The sequence below is a fragment of the Crinia signifera genome, chromosome 12, assembly GCF_055691185.1.
Source record: "Crinia signifera chromosome 12, ASM5569118v1, whole genome shotgun sequence".
Classification (NCBI taxonomy): domain Eukaryota; kingdom Metazoa; phylum Chordata; class Amphibia; order Anura; family Myobatrachidae; genus Crinia; species Crinia signifera.
Window position 1 is genome coordinate 11,545,018 of NC_139228.1, and position 15,266 is coordinate 11,560,283.

The window sequence follows — 15,266 nt, forward strand, 5'->3', positions numbered from 1 at the left end:
ATCTGGTCATCTTACAGCGAATGTGCGGAACCTGGATTCCTGCTTGTATACAATAGGGGTAACCAGCGCTACTGTGCGCCGGCCCATATATTGTGTGCAAGGTCACATTCTAAACTGAAATACTGGAGATTTAGTAAAGATTCACCATCCATAATATCTGGCCTGCGTATCCGACACACATGCACGGCAATCCTGATACGCAGAACGCGCGTCCATCAACAGGGTCTCGCACATGGTCATATTACAGCCGCTTGGTGCCTGGCCGTGAGGTCTATTCTGGCACCGCAAGAACCGGTTAGTGTCTGCCTGCACATGGGCCGCAGGAGATGCTCCCTGCGGTTGACCGTATTAGGCAGTTGCGCATGAGACCAGTATTGGGGGTGTCCCCAAATACTTCTCCATGTTTTAAGAGGGATGGAGTTCTCTCCACTTATATTTTATATCTGTTTCGGTTTAGATCCAGTCGTGGGTGAGAATGTGGCTCGCCAAGAAGAAATATCGAGCGCGGCTTCGGTTTTTCAGAAGAAACGTAAGTCATTTTGTGGCTGTTCTTATAGGGTTTCTAGCACCGAGACCCTGAACAAAGGAACCTTTAGCACCACTAACCACACATGCCATAAACAGACTAACGCTAGGAGTATTGGTGTGGGAGGGGCTACATATAAAGGGGTGGAGTATCTCATGCTATCACTTTCATCTTTAAACCATTGGCCATACAGAGTTTGTGGGATACCTTAAGTATAGCACAGCTTGTACAGAGGGAATACCTTGTTGTAATATGTGGCCTTTGTCATTGCAGATTGCCAGTATAATAAAAATCCAGGCTTTTTTCCGGGCTAACAAAGCCAGAGGGGACTACAGGATGCTGGGTAAGGGCTGACCTTGTGTATCTCCAAATGTGCCATCATCTGACCTTGTGGTGGAATCTCTCTGCAGTGTAACCCTAAAAGTGATTGGTTTTGTTCTTTCGGTACTTGTTTCCTAGCACGGCCACCCCGATTTCCAGCGGGGTGGTCGTGTCAGAAAAATCGCGTTGGTCGCATCGCATGCGATTTGGTCGCATGCGATGCGACCGACCCGATTTTTTAATTGAATCAAATGTGAATAGGGTCCCTGGGACCCGATTTTACATTGGATTCAATGTAAAATATTCCCTAGACCCCCAAATTTAACACCGTAAACCCCACCCCACGATTGACGCCAACCCGAAGCGTGGCGAGCCTGCGAGGGGCGGCGGTGCGCGTCCTCCGACTTTTTCATTCCCCTACTATCCACGTCAGCGTGGAGTTGAGAATATAAAGTGTGGCGAGCGCAGCGAGCCACCGAGCCCGAAGCGTGGCAAGCGTACGCATATAACTTCACAGGTATACGCGTGCCCTCGCTGCGCTCGCCACGCTTCGGGCTCGCTGCACTCGCCACACTTTATATTCTCGACTCCACGCCGACGTGGATAGTAGGGGAATGAAAAGGTCGGAGGACGCGCACCGCCGCCCCTCACGGGCTCGCTGCGCTCGCCACGCTACGGGTTCACGTCAATCGTGGGGTGATGACGGGGCCATATATAATGTGAAATGGGTCATATTGGCCCATTTCACATTTTATCAAGTCCATCTCATCTTGTGCCATTATAATGGCACAAGACCGACGCGATGCTCCCGATTTCAATGTTAAAAATTATTTTAACATTGAAGCCTATAGCAAAATCGGGGGCATCGCGTCGGGGCCAATGTTTCCTTTGCCGGCAAAATGGACCTGATTTCAAAGGAAATCGGGTCCATCGCGGGCATCGTGTACCTTAACTTAAAGGTACACGATGCCCAAGATTGTGGCCGTGCTAGGAAACAAGTACCGTTCTTTCTTACCCAGTCCATGCCAAGAACCCCCCTCTGAGTACTCTCCGCAAGTTTGCCCACCTTCTGGAGCAGAGCGAGCGCGACTTGTGGGAGGAGCGGGAGGTCATGAAGATGAGGGAGGAGGTGGTTAAGAAAATCCGGTCTAATCAACGTCTGGAGAATGACCTCAACCTGATGGACATTAAGATCGGTCTACTGGTGAAGAACCGGATCACCCTGCAGGTAGGTGGCAAACCTTAAACTGGGTTGCAGCTCATCCGGGAGATGGAGCTAAATGAAATCCTTGCACATTATATGAGAGATAAAGATGGCGGGGTTTTTCTGTATCGTGCAGGAAGTGGTTTCTCATTGTAAGAAACTCACCAAGAAAAACAAAGAGCAACTGTCCGACCTGATGGCCATCGATAAGCAGAAGGGGTTGAAGTCTCTGAGTAAGGAGAAGCGTCAGAAGCTGGAGGCCTATCAGCACCTATTCTACCTGTTACAGGTGAGTCTTCGCCCAATCACATCCAGGTCACACCTATGCCGGTTTACGGCTCTCCTCATCAGAATAACACTGCTTTATAACAACTGTACAACTCTGTGATAAACTACCAATACATTCTCTGGAAATACAGGTCTCTCACAAAATGGCTGCTAGAACCTCTGCTCTCCCGCAAAATGGCTGTCCACTGTGTATACCCAATGGGCAGGTTATTAGGCCTGGTTGATGGTTTTGTGTGTATTCAAAACCTATATTGATGACAATGCACGGGCACGGTGAAGAGCTAGGAACGGTGAAGGCAACCATCTTGTGAGGTGGTGACAAAATGCCTGTATGCCACCGATCAACACTTGAGATCAATGGCATCCCCAAAATATTTAAAAATGCTAACTACCTTCATAGAGGCATGTCGTCAAAGTGCCTCAGTGTGGTCATAGTAATCTGCTGTACTCCATTTCCATGGATATTGGTTAATCACACAAAATGGCTGCCGCCACTGTACCGAGGCACCTTAATCATCGCCGGCTATTGTGTATTATTAGGCGACAGAGCTATAGGCATTTAGCTTAGCGTGAGCACAATCTTGCACTTGTTCGCAGACTAACCCAGAGTACATGGCCAGGCTGATCTTCCAGATGCCCCAGAACAAGTCCACCAAATTCATGGAGTCCGTAACCTTCACACTGTACAACTACGCGTCTAATCGCCGGGAAGCCTACCTGCTGCTCAGGCTGTTCCGCACCGCTCTGCAAGAGGAGATAGAGTAAGTGATCCTACACCTATGCATGCTTGCCTTCATCACCTGAGTGGGCTGTAAGAGCTTATGGGGTGTATATGTTTCTCTGCAGCTCCAAGGTGGATAGAATACAAGATATCATAACTGGGAACCCCACAGTCATAAGGTTGCTGGTGAGCTTTTACCGCAGCGCCAGAGGACAGAACGCTTTGCGCCAGATCTTGGGGAACGTAGTGAAGGAGGTTTTGCAGGACAAAACCATAAACATTCGGATCAACCCGGTGGAGATATACAAGAGCTGGGTCAACCAAGTGGAAACACAGACCGGCAATAAGAGGTATAATATGCGTCCTGCACAGTAATATACCGGACTGAGCACAGGGTTACTTGTGGTGGTGTTAGACAAGTCTTTGACTTTCATATTTGTTTTCTTTTGGATCCGGCTTTGGCCACAGTTATGTCATGTCCAATCCTTGGTACAGTCTACTGAAAGACGAGCTCTGCCAATAAACGCATTGCTGCAGCAATTCATACTTAATAATACTTTGCCATAAGCCTGCAGTCTTCTGGGTAGCTAATATAAAGGCGGCATATTGGAAGAATCCTACAATGCCTCACTTCCTGTGAACAACCTAACTGACATGCTTTGCTTTATCTTTTTAGCTTTTTGTAAATCTGTTCCACTTTGGATGCATAACGACTAGTTTATAGAGGGTGGAGGAGGTGATTGTGTATAGCAGCTGCTCTAGAAAATCACGGCAATCATGAATGTTCTCTCCTTGCTTAATACATGACACTGTGTACATATCATGTCTGTGTTATCCATTAGTACCCTGCCATATGATGTGACTCCAGAGCAGGCGCTCACCCACTCCGAGGTGCAGAGACGGCTCGATATCTCCATACGGAACCTTCTCTCAGTGACGGATAGGTTTTTCTCCACCATCTTCGCCAATGTTGACCAGATTCCGTGAGTATGAGGAGGGCACCAGCCATTACTATAGGTACATGTTAATGACACATCTGGTCATGGATAGACCCATGCGGGTGAATATATTGGGATCGATCCTATTTGTGAAAGGTGCAAGGTACCATTTGTGAAACGCCTTATGTTGTGTCTTCTATCTTCTCGCAGCTACGGGATGCGCTATGTTGTAGTTTCTTCTCCGTCTCTTCTGTGAATTGCCTTATGTTGTGTCTTCTATCTTCTCGCAGCTACGGGATGCGCTATGTTGTAGTTTCTTCTCCGTCTCTTCTGTGAATTGCCTTATGTTGTGTCTTCTATCTTCTCGCAGCTACGGGATGCGCTATGTTGGTAAAGTTCTGAAAGATTCTTTAAGTCAGAAGTTCCCGAAGGCCAGAGAGGAGGATATTCACAAGGTAGGAAGTTCTTGGATAAAGCTTCATTGACTGTGGACTCATTTACTGTATATTTGTACAACCAACAAAATGGTTGCTTGAACTGTATGGGCGTCCGGCTGTCTTTCGTGTATTTTCTACATGTGTTTTAGGATATTTGTTACATGTAATAAGCTTGGTTATGCCCCTTACTTGGTTCTCATTGCACACAATATTGATTAATTAAAAACTGTGTCCCATCTGCCTATCGTGTATAGTTAGATGGTCTTGTTACACGCAGCTTCCTATGGACTGGGCTGGTCATTCAATTTGAGTTCTGCCCCTTTTACTGAGCTCCTTTCCCTCAAGCCCAATGGTTTCAAGGTCATTATGACAGCCACAACAAGGGTCTAATGTGACAAAGTGGCTGAGAAGACCAGTAAGGCCGTGATACTGCTTTATGATTTTCAGTGTCCATTGTGGTTGGGCATAACCCTTATTCACCTCTGAATGGTAGATTGTTGGGAATTTGCTCTATTACCGCTTTATGAACCCGGCTGTGGTGGCACCGGACGCCTTTGACATTGTGGACATATCGGCGGGTGGCACAATCCATCCAGACCAAAGACGGACGCTGGGCTCCATCGCCAAGGTCCTCCAACACGCCGCGGCTAACAAAATGTTTGACGACTCTCATCTCGGCCTCGTCAACCAGTATTTGGAGGAGACCCACTGGAAGTTCAGGTCAGTCTTCTGCACCATTAAATGTGGCTCCCTGTTTTTATCTGTGAAGGACTTGGCGGTCAATCATCTGATGAACCAATGTTATCCCCCTTTATCATGAACATTAGGAAATTTATACGCACTGCTTGCAATGTCCCGGAGCCTGAAGATCGCTTTAATGTAGATGAGTATTCGGAGATGGTCAACACCATCAAACCGGTCATCTACATAACGGTTGGGGAATTGATCGACACACACAAGGTAAGGGGACCACTGCAAGACCTTGTCTATTTGGCCACCGCTGTTGCGTATGGAAGACCATGTGATTTATCAGAAAGCTGTGTCAAGTCATTGTATGTGTTTTGTGTATTACTAGTTGTTACTGGAACACCAAGATTCAATTGCTCCTGACCACAAAGATCCAATACATGAGCTCCTGGAAGATCTAGGAGAGGTGCCTACAGTACAGTCTCTGATTGGTACGTTAGCCCTATAGTATGCTAGCTCAACATTACCCATCGGACAGCAGAATTGCCATTAAGATTTATCCCCAACATGCTACACATAATAAAATGTCGAAAGTTCATCATGTTCTGTGGCCTTTTGCCACGAGGCTCCTGTGCGGCATTTTATTCCATAGTAATGTCCAAAAACCAGTAGGTGTTCAGGTTTATGCTCTGTACATAGTTTAGTAACAGTGACATCTGTTGGTCATAAATAGGTACTACACTGCTCTGCATTAAATGCTTTGAAATCCTAGTAAATTTTCTCTAATGACGATGAGCGTGCATACCCTAATCTGCATGGAATGTGAGGCACAACATCGCTATCATCAGACCCCACACCATTGATGATTTTTTGTATAAATCTAGATGGCTAGGTACAAAACCGAAGCAGTTGAATGTGCCTGGTTGGCCTGTTACAGAAGTCCAGCCCTGTTATACAGACCTGTCAGTAACTGTCCTCTGCGTTGTAGGAGAAAGCACTACCAACCTGCAGGACGCTGCCTCGGAACAAGCTTTGGCCCAGCTCCGGAAACTGGAGATGTCTCTTACGCTCACAAACAAGTTTGATATGATTGATACAAACGCAGAGGAGATGGGCACCCACGGCCTGCTGCTCAGGTGACTCATTAGGGTGCTACCATGTTTACTGATGCATAGAGGAACCCCCCTGGTGGCCAGGGGGACCATATATTCATGGATCCAGGTCATTGACTCCTCGGGTGGGCCTCCATGCAGTGAGCAGAGGGTAGTAACTGAATGGATAGTGGGTTTATTGTTCTGGCATTTGTTCCACCCTACTGGGCATTACGGCACACTCCTAATTCCTCACATGTTAGGTATAGTTCCCCCAGACGTTGGGTTATGATTTCCACTAAGAGGATTGAACAGACACCGGGTTTCCCAATCTGTCTTCAAGGTAACAGTCTAGATCTTAAGAAACTCCATGCTTGTGCACAGATGGAATACTTGAATGGTGAAGTCACCTGTGCTTAACCACAGCAATTTTTATAATGTGTACTGCTTGGGGAACCTCTGCCCTATAACGGCACCAACTCCTGGTCACAGGACATACGTGGCTGCCTCATCTTTGCACGGAACAAAAGATACATTTTCTAATGTGTGGGTTTACAAAAGTGCAGCGACCAAAACATATCTAGCAATCATTCTCTAGAACGTACCAGAGAAATAAAAGCTGGACTCTGACTGAATAATGAATATTGCACCCACTTCTGTAAATCTGCCAACCCCCAGGCTTTGTGTCTAAAATTAAGTTGTGTTTTCTGGGCACACGGCTGGACAGTGCTGTCTTCAGTGTCCCTGGGTAGAGCCCTGATGAAGTTGACTCTAAAGGTGGCCATACACACGCAGATTTATCTTCAGATCTGTCTGGTTGGAACAAAAACATAGTTATGGATGAGAGCAAATGACAGTTGACCATTTGCTTGGAAATGCTGGAAAACTGACAAACTGTCACTCATCCATAACCATGTTTTTGTTCCAACCAGCCAGATCTGCAGATAAATCTTACTAGTGTATGGGCACCTTAACACTGATGCGTCTGATTTCTCCATGCAGCACCAAGCACATGTTACTGGACATCCTGCAGGCCCAGCCTGTGGACTCCCTGGCAGAGCTCCTTAACATCTCCGCCTCCTCACAGCAGGTGAGTTTAGTATTTACGCCTGTCTCTGCTGCAGTTCACACCATGTAGGGGTATGGGTCATATAGTCAACCTAAAGATGGTCGACACCACTAGGTGGACATACTGCAATGTCAACATTTGTCTGTCGACATGGGACAAGGTCGACGTGGGGTTTTGCACTGTTTTTTTACATGAATGTCGACATGGACACAGAATTAAGTGCACCGCGTCCCCTCGCTGCGCTCGCCATGTTTCGGGCATGGTGCCTCGCCGCACACTCTTTTATTCTCCCACCACGCCCTAGTGGATGGTAGGGCATGAAATACCGCCAGTCGGCACAAAAAACAGTGAAAAACCCCATGTCGACCTAATGCTTGTGTCGACGGTGTCCCATGTTGACCTAGTGGTGTCGACCTAATGACTGTCGACCATCTTTAGGTTGATCAACCGACCATATCCCCCGTGTAGAATGCTGGTTGCCAGGAGACTGGATGCCTGTTTCTGCTGCTGTTCTCACCTGTGGCGTGCTGGTTGCCAGGAGACTGGAATTTACATAGAGAATCTTAAAATTGCAGCTTCACAGTGCCTTAGCTACATTGTCAGGGTACCATATATTTATCATTGTCCTGGTCGTGTAGCCATGCCGGGTATGAGCAATCCGGCATTCCCGCATGTGAAGGTTAGATGTCAGACAGGCTGTGTGCCACCGACCAGCCCTCTCAGTGTTGCACCGTGTTTGTCTCTTGTCTGACCAGGAAGCCTCACACTACAACTTAATGCACCAGCGAGCCATCCGGGATACCCAGACACCTGAGAAGATGAGACGACATCGATCGCTGCTGGGAAACTGTCAGTTGTCTATAGAGGACAAGAAGCGCAAGATCATCCGGAATTTGCGCAAACTAGAGAGCCTGGGACTGGTGTCTTCCGATAATCAGTATCAGGAAATGATCAACATGATCGCTAAGGTATTTCTGCTTATGAGAGCTGTTCCGCTAGTATAAGTTCTTAAGGCTCCATTGGAGGTTCTTCTGTGGTGGTCACTATGGCAATGACTTGGTAAGACGGCACAAGCATCAAAGTCCCCGGGAAGTTGATTTATACTTTTCTCCCATGTCCAGGACATACGGAATCAGAGGAGATACCGGCAGCACAGGAAGGTTGAGCTGGTGAAACTCCGACAGACCACGCAGAGGCTGCACTGCAAGACTGCCTTCCACGAGGAGCAGATCGATTTCTACAATCAGTACATCAAGACTTGTCTGGACAACCTCACAGCCAACCAGAAGTAAGTGCTAGCTTCGGCATGGCGGCTGACTTCCTTATTACGGAGGAGGGCTGTTACATGTACTGGTTGCTAAGTGACAGATGTCACCTCTTAAATCTAACTGGACTCTGTGTCTCTTCCCAAGACCTACAGGAAAGAATAAGAAGCAGAACACTCTGAGCTACACCGCGACCAGGCTGCGCGAGAAAGGTGTCTTACTGGAGATAGAGGATCTACCTTTCAGCCAGTGAGTGGTCACCATGTTACTCTAGCACAGTCCTCTCTCAAAAAACGACACCAATGTCCAAAACCCACCCTATGTATCCACAACTGCTTTCCGTTCCAGGTTCCGCAATGTCATCTTTGAGATATCCCCCAGCGAGGAAGCTGGGAAGTTCCAAGTGAAGACCAAGTTCTTGGGAGTTGACATGGAAAAATTTCAGCTGAACTATCAGGTGAGTGGAAGGGAGAGAAGACCGAATGGTGCGGTGGGAAGCTCGGAAATTTCTCCAGGGTGTCTGGAGCAGGTTAGGAGCTGGCGGCGGAGTGTGCTGCGCCCCATACACAGCCAGGTGCTGATGGCAGAGCTTGCTGCGCTCCATACACAGCCAGCCGCTGACGGCAGAGCGTGCTGTGCACCAGGCTGGCACTGACACGGAGCATGCTGCGCGGCAGGCACAGCCTGAAGCTGATGGTGGAGCATGCTGCACGCCAGGCAACAGCCTGGAGCTTACTTATATTTATATTCAGGTTTATGACCGAGCTGCAAAGCATTGCTTTCCCCAGTGGACCATAGGCCCGCACTAGTTACCGTAGAGCAAACTGGTGAGATCCCCAGTCAGCCTCCTCTGTATATACAGGCTTTGTTATAATAATGATGTGTTTCCTTTGTGACTATCTCCCCAGGATCTCCTCCAGCTGCAGTACGAGGGAGTGGCAGTCATGAAGATGTTCGATAAAGCAAAGATCAACGTTAACCTTCTCATCTTCCTGCTAAACAAGAAGTTCTTCCGCAGTTAAACAGGTGAAGCACCTCCGGCACACACACCGCTCTGCTTTCCCCATCACTTGTGCCCTAGGATCTACTACAACCTATCAGTGCTTGCCTGGCAGTGTGACGACCGCCCTCTAGAGGGGAAGAGACTAACTGCATCTTATGTACTGTATGTGCTCAAACCAGTTTATGAACTCACAATGTAAATGCTGCAGATTATTATTAATCGAACCAGAAGTGTGCTGCTTTGTTCCTATAGAAACCTTATTGCCTTTTTAAATAATCATGATCAATATAGCTGTTGGATTCTCTTGAACGCTCTAGTTAGTTGGCTGTCAAATTGCGGGAGGTTATTGGGCAAATTAATCAAATCTTGGAGAGCGATGAACTACCAACCAATCATCTCCTGCCATTTTTTTTTCAAACACAGCCTGTAATACGGCAGTTAGGAGCTGATTGGCTGATGCAGTATCTCTGTACTTTTATATGCATATATTATTGTTATGCTAGATTGCTTAAAGTCCGAGACTTTGCATTACAATGCCTGCCGGAAAAGCGTTCCACAGAGAGAAGAGGCCTGATGAAGGAGACGAAGCAATCAGATGATTGCTTCCAGTAGAACTATTGAGTTCATCAGTATTGTTATATTTAAATTCTATGTGTAATGCATTGTTGTCTGTGAGCTGGATGAGGAAGACAGATCTTCCTAATCCTTTCTTAGCCTAAGAATGACGGTGTTTTGAGTCGCTTTTCTGTGCGTCACAGCTAAACATATTAATGTACCAGCCTCTCCTTCACAAAACCACCTCCTGCATCTTCCTTGTTCCCAAAGACTGCAATATCTAACCTGGGGCGACCTGTACAATCGTAGTTGTTTAGCAACTTACCTTCTTATAATGCCAGAATCAATATGAACCTGCATCCAGCTCTGCCTCCATGAGCTTGTACTGGAGACCACTGCAGAATACCGCAAAATCTCTGCCCCAGCCTGTTCTACGGACTGTTGGATCGGAACGTGGACTGTTGGGTCACTTGGTTTATTGTTTTAAAATAAACGTACAGAACTTAAAATACGGTTTCTTGCCCAAGGAAATCCTTATGTGTATACTAGATTATTGTTAGAATAACTCAAGACCACGGTTTTCAATTCGGCAGTAGGAAAGTTTTCAGTTTAACTTACCTGTCCTTGTCCCGTTCCTGCCTTACCAGGTGGCAACTGTCGTGCCAAAGACCATGTATGGGGCCTCTAGTGACCACTACTATGTTACTTCATGAATTGTTACATGATCTATGTAACATCTAGGGTTCATTCCGTAACCAATATTCGCCATTGGGATATTGCCTGCGCAACATTCTGCTGAGAAACCTTCTAATTTTGCTGATTTTCAGCAAATCTATTCATTGACAACCTAGGCGGTTGTCAGCCCCACCCCTTTTCTCATATATTTGCAAATGGCTGTCAACTGGACCATTGAATGCAGGATCTGACAACTGTTCTATAAAGGTCATTGTCTGGATTTTTTAGATGTCACTTTTTAATCCGTCTTTGCAAAATTGTGTTGTTAAGGGAAAATGCTGAAATATTTGTATATTGTCTTTTTGTATGTGTGTTTGTTACAATTAAAAATCTATTTATACCTCGTAAATACCTTGCACTGCAATATGTATCACCCATATGTTAGTGTGCCTGTTTCCTAAAAGCAGAGGAGGCGGCCATTTTGTGTCCTTTTCATAAGAACTTGCATATCTATGGAGTAACTGGTTTCTTGTGCACCGGAAGGCTGCACCCACAAAATGGCTGCCTCCGCGACACAAGTGCTTAGTGTTTTGGATCCTCACCGCATTGTCCACTTATTCTGTCTTGCGTCGTATATTTTAATAAAGCTGACTTTTCCATTCATTTGTGCAGCTGTGGTTATTGTGTATGGAGAGAGGATTATACCATTGTCTGGAGAATAATTATTGTAGATTAAGTTTTTATGGCTTGCACTTGAAGGAAAGTTGTGATGGAATTTGCTAGAATTACATAAAAAAAAAAAAATGGGGGGAAAAAAATTATTTTCTGATGAAGTTCTCCTGTCAGATTGTGTTCCTGTCTCCAACATGCAAAGGAGGCAGCCATTTTGTGGGCTCAAGAAGAAAAAGAAAAGACTGCGCTGTTGTCCAAGATGTTATGTAAAATTTAATAATTTAACAGTTTAATTACCACTGAATAAGTTTTATTCTTAAAATGTATATAGAAATCAATACATACACCTCAATACTATGGTCAATAATAGACTATTAAAAAGGCCTTTAAAAGAAGGGGGGGGGGGGGGGGGTGAGTTATATTTTAGATAGCAGATGTATGGTCCGCTCCTTGATTATCCTCACTGTTGGTTATATGGGTAGGACAAAGGCAAAAGAGCCCCACTGGCAGTTCTGTAGGGAGGGTCCAAATGCCTCTTCAGTGTGTTCGCCAGATATGAATGAAGGGGTGCCTCTAGGTGATGGTGTTAGCCCAGGAGTTGTGTCCACGATGTTATGAATATCAGAGGTTCAAGGCGGAAATAATATCTGCGATATCTCTGGACTGGATACTTGGAGTCAGTCACATGTGTCCACCAACACGTTTCGCGCTAGGGAGCTTTTTCAATGTGTAGATTTTGTGGGCTCATCCGCTCAGCGGTGGAGATGCTTGTGGTCAGAAGACTTGACACCAGCATCCTGATACGGACGATTCCGAAAGGGTCTTCTCAAGTGCCCTAACACTCCCTGCTTACTGTCAACTCCTAATCTTCTCCCACAGTCTAACCCCCTGCCCGCAGCCTAGTGCAGTTGGCATAATAATCAATGTCTCCGTCCAAACCCCCAAGATTATAACTTCATCCCATGAGGATAGGTTCTCATGGCTACACATTACATAAAAGATAACGGCGTTCTTAAAGCCCACACAAAAGGATGATGGTTTTATGTCTCACATTGTTCTGTATTGCACACCGCCTCTCCCACTGATGTCTCCACTCCCCTCCTGTCCAGCATTGTAAGCTGCGGAAGAACCATTAATATCAGGGGCTAGTTCAGCTTCGTGAATAGCAAAAATCGCTAATTGCCGGCCTTTGCTACTCTGTGTGAGCCCTCAAACTGCAGTCCCATGCTGGAAAAACCACTGGCTTAGTGACATGGAGGGTGGGCACGGTTAGGATAACATAGGTGTGACCAGACTATTTTTCGAGGCAGCTGAAATAGTGACACCAGTATCTAAGTCACTATTTCAGGTGACTTAAAGGCACCAGTTCCAGTTACGCAACATTGCTCGCATCAGGCCCTTTCTCTCACAGAGTGCAACTAAGCTTATCATCCACTCACTGGTCATCTCACGGCTTGACTACTGTAATGCTCTCCTCACCGGCCTCGCTCAATCCCAACTGGCTCCTCTCCAATCTGTCCTCAATGCTGCAGCCAGGCTTATCTTCCTCTCCCGCCGCTCTAATTCTGCCACTCCCCTTCAACAAAATCTGCACTGGCTCCCATTCCCCTACAGAATCCTCTTCAAACACCTCACACTCACATACAGGGCCATCTCTAATTCCATTGCTCCATATATCTCTAACCTCATCTCCATTCATACACCCTCCTGCCCTCTACGGTCGCCTGACGACTGTCGTCTCTCCTCCACCCTGATCATGGCTTCCCATGCTAGAGTACAGGACTTTGCCCGTGCTGCACCCCTTCAGTGGAATGCACTCCCTCGCTCCATTAGACTCTCCCCGACCTTGCAAAGCTTCAAACGGGCACTGAAAACTCACCTATTCATCAAAGCGTACCCTTCCACTGCATAAACCAGCTGGTTCTCCGACCCCTTGCCTTTTTACATCCTACTATCTAGCCACCACCCACTCGCTTGCACCTCTTGTAATCTGTCCGTCTCCCCTTCCTACTAGATTGTAAGCTCCTCCGAGCAGGGCCCTCTTCCCTTCTGTTGTCAAAGCCCACTTCTCTTCACATGTCACTCACAGCTCTCCTATACTCAAACACTCAGTGACCATCTTCGTCTGCATACCCATCTCCATCATTGGCCTCTAGTTGTATGTTGATTGAGTCCTCACTACTTATATATAAGCTGTAATGTGTATTGATCTGTGGCACTCTTTATTTGTACTCTACTTTTGTTATTTATTCAATGTTAAGCCTAGTTTTGTCTCCCTGTATTGTTCCTTTGTACGGCGCTGCGAAACACTTGTGGCGCCTTATAAATAAAATTATAATAATAATAGGTGGGCAATGTAACAAAGCAATGAAGAAGGCAAGACAGATGCTTGGTTGCATAGGGAGAGGTATCAGCAGTAGAAATAAAGAAGTAATAATGCCACTGTATAGGTCATTGGTACGACCTCACCTAGAGTATTGTGTTCAGTTCTGGTGGCCATATCTCCAGAAGGATATAAATACATTAGGGACTGTACAAAGAAGAGCAACTAAAATGGTGCATGGCCTACATCACAAAACGTACCAGGAAAGACTAAAAGATCTTAATATGTATACTTTAGAGCAGAGAAGGGAAAGGGGGGACATGATAGAAACTTTCAAATATATCAAGGGTTGTAACAAGGTACAGGTGGGAGACATTCTTCACAGGAAGAGGAGCAACAGAACACGAGGACATGCACTGACACTAGAGGGAGGAAGATTCAGGGGAAATGCGAGGAAGAATTACTTCACAGAAAGAGTAGTAGATAAGTGGAATAGCCTCCCATCAGAGGTGGTAGACGCAAATACAGTAGTACAATGTAAACATGCTTGGGATAGGCATATTGATATCCTTACAAAGAAATAAGGATCAAATATGGTTTGAGGTAACATATTTAAAAAAGGGGCAGACTAGATGGGCCAAGTGGTTCTTATCAAAATATGGCAGCCCAGCACCTACCTTCGCACGGCTAGGCTGTGCTGGCCGTTGGATACTATAGTGGTGTGAACACACTGCTATTCTGCAGAGCATTGAGGGGCAGTCTAGCTAGAAGATGGTGCCTCTCGCCTTGCACCTCCTCTCTGGATGGGTAGTCTCCTTTATTTCAAGTACTTTTTGTGAGGACCCCAGGATCTATGCGGCTGCCTCCTGCATAGCCCCTTCGTTCCTTCTGAGTTCCAAATATTGCACAGGAATACACAATAGCAAAAGTATTAGCTTTATTTTACACACTGGTTATACATGTAATATCAGCAATTACAGTCTATATACAGAAAGGTCGTCAGTTTGTCCAATTGATTTACACACATTTGTGTACACATACTGTACAATTATTTATACAGATATTTAGGTAATACACATTTGGGAAGACTGCCATCATTAACGTCAGAGTCACAGGTTCTAATTCAAGTTTACTCAGAGCAGGACTTAAAGGCATCGCCGTAACCCCTGGCAACGCTGAACGTCCCTCCTACGAATGGCACAGGGAGTTTTGCTGATCCTCCATTCCAGGTTCTCCTGTGCCAGGACAACTACCTTGTTGCCTTCATATGTGTATGTGATACAGTATACAATGCTTTGGGAATGTATTACCCCACAGAGAACGGTCATTTATATAACAGTGGCACACATCATCACCCTAGTGGAATTATTCAGTATAACATACTGTGAAGTCCCCTGTATACAGTAGTCTGGAGAATACAGCTCAGGTGTGAATACAGTCAGTGATAATATCCGGTTATCGCCGGCATTTTGCACTTCTCTTGCTGAAACG

At 46.1% G+C, this 15,266-nt stretch overlaps 1 protein-coding gene across 1 annotated transcript in view; it reads left to right on the forward strand.

Annotated features, from left to right (window-relative positions):
• Positions 1 to 11,441, forward strand: part of IQGAP3 (IQ motif containing GTPase activating protein 3) — a 28,321-nt gene extending 16,880 nt beyond the window's left edge. Inside the window, exons 21-38 of the mRNA XM_083167131.1 lie at positions 458 to 529; positions 800 to 869; positions 1,867 to 2,075; positions 2,188 to 2,340; positions 2,937 to 3,100; positions 3,186 to 3,410; positions 3,903 to 4,043; positions 4,369 to 4,453; positions 4,929 to 5,155; positions 5,263 to 5,395; positions 5,511 to 5,613; positions 6,111 to 6,258; positions 7,216 to 7,303; positions 8,038 to 8,250; positions 8,404 to 8,570; positions 8,695 to 8,796; positions 8,896 to 9,004; positions 9,456 to 11,441. Coding sequence (XP_083023257.1) covers positions 458 to 529; positions 800 to 869; positions 1,867 to 2,075; positions 2,188 to 2,340; positions 2,937 to 3,100; positions 3,186 to 3,410; positions 3,903 to 4,043; positions 4,369 to 4,453; positions 4,929 to 5,155; positions 5,263 to 5,395; positions 5,511 to 5,613; positions 6,111 to 6,258; positions 7,216 to 7,303; positions 8,038 to 8,250; positions 8,404 to 8,570; positions 8,695 to 8,796; positions 8,896 to 9,004; positions 9,456 to 9,569 — 2,523 coding nt within the window. The 3' untranslated portion in view covers positions 9,570 to 11,441. The remainder of the gene's footprint in view (positions 1 to 457; positions 530 to 799; positions 870 to 1,866; positions 2,076 to 2,187; positions 2,341 to 2,936; positions 3,101 to 3,185; positions 3,411 to 3,902; positions 4,044 to 4,368; positions 4,454 to 4,928; positions 5,156 to 5,262; positions 5,396 to 5,510; positions 5,614 to 6,110; positions 6,259 to 7,215; positions 7,304 to 8,037; positions 8,251 to 8,403; positions 8,571 to 8,694; positions 8,797 to 8,895; positions 9,005 to 9,455) is intronic.
• Positions 11,442 to 15,266: the final 3,825 nt, after the last annotated feature.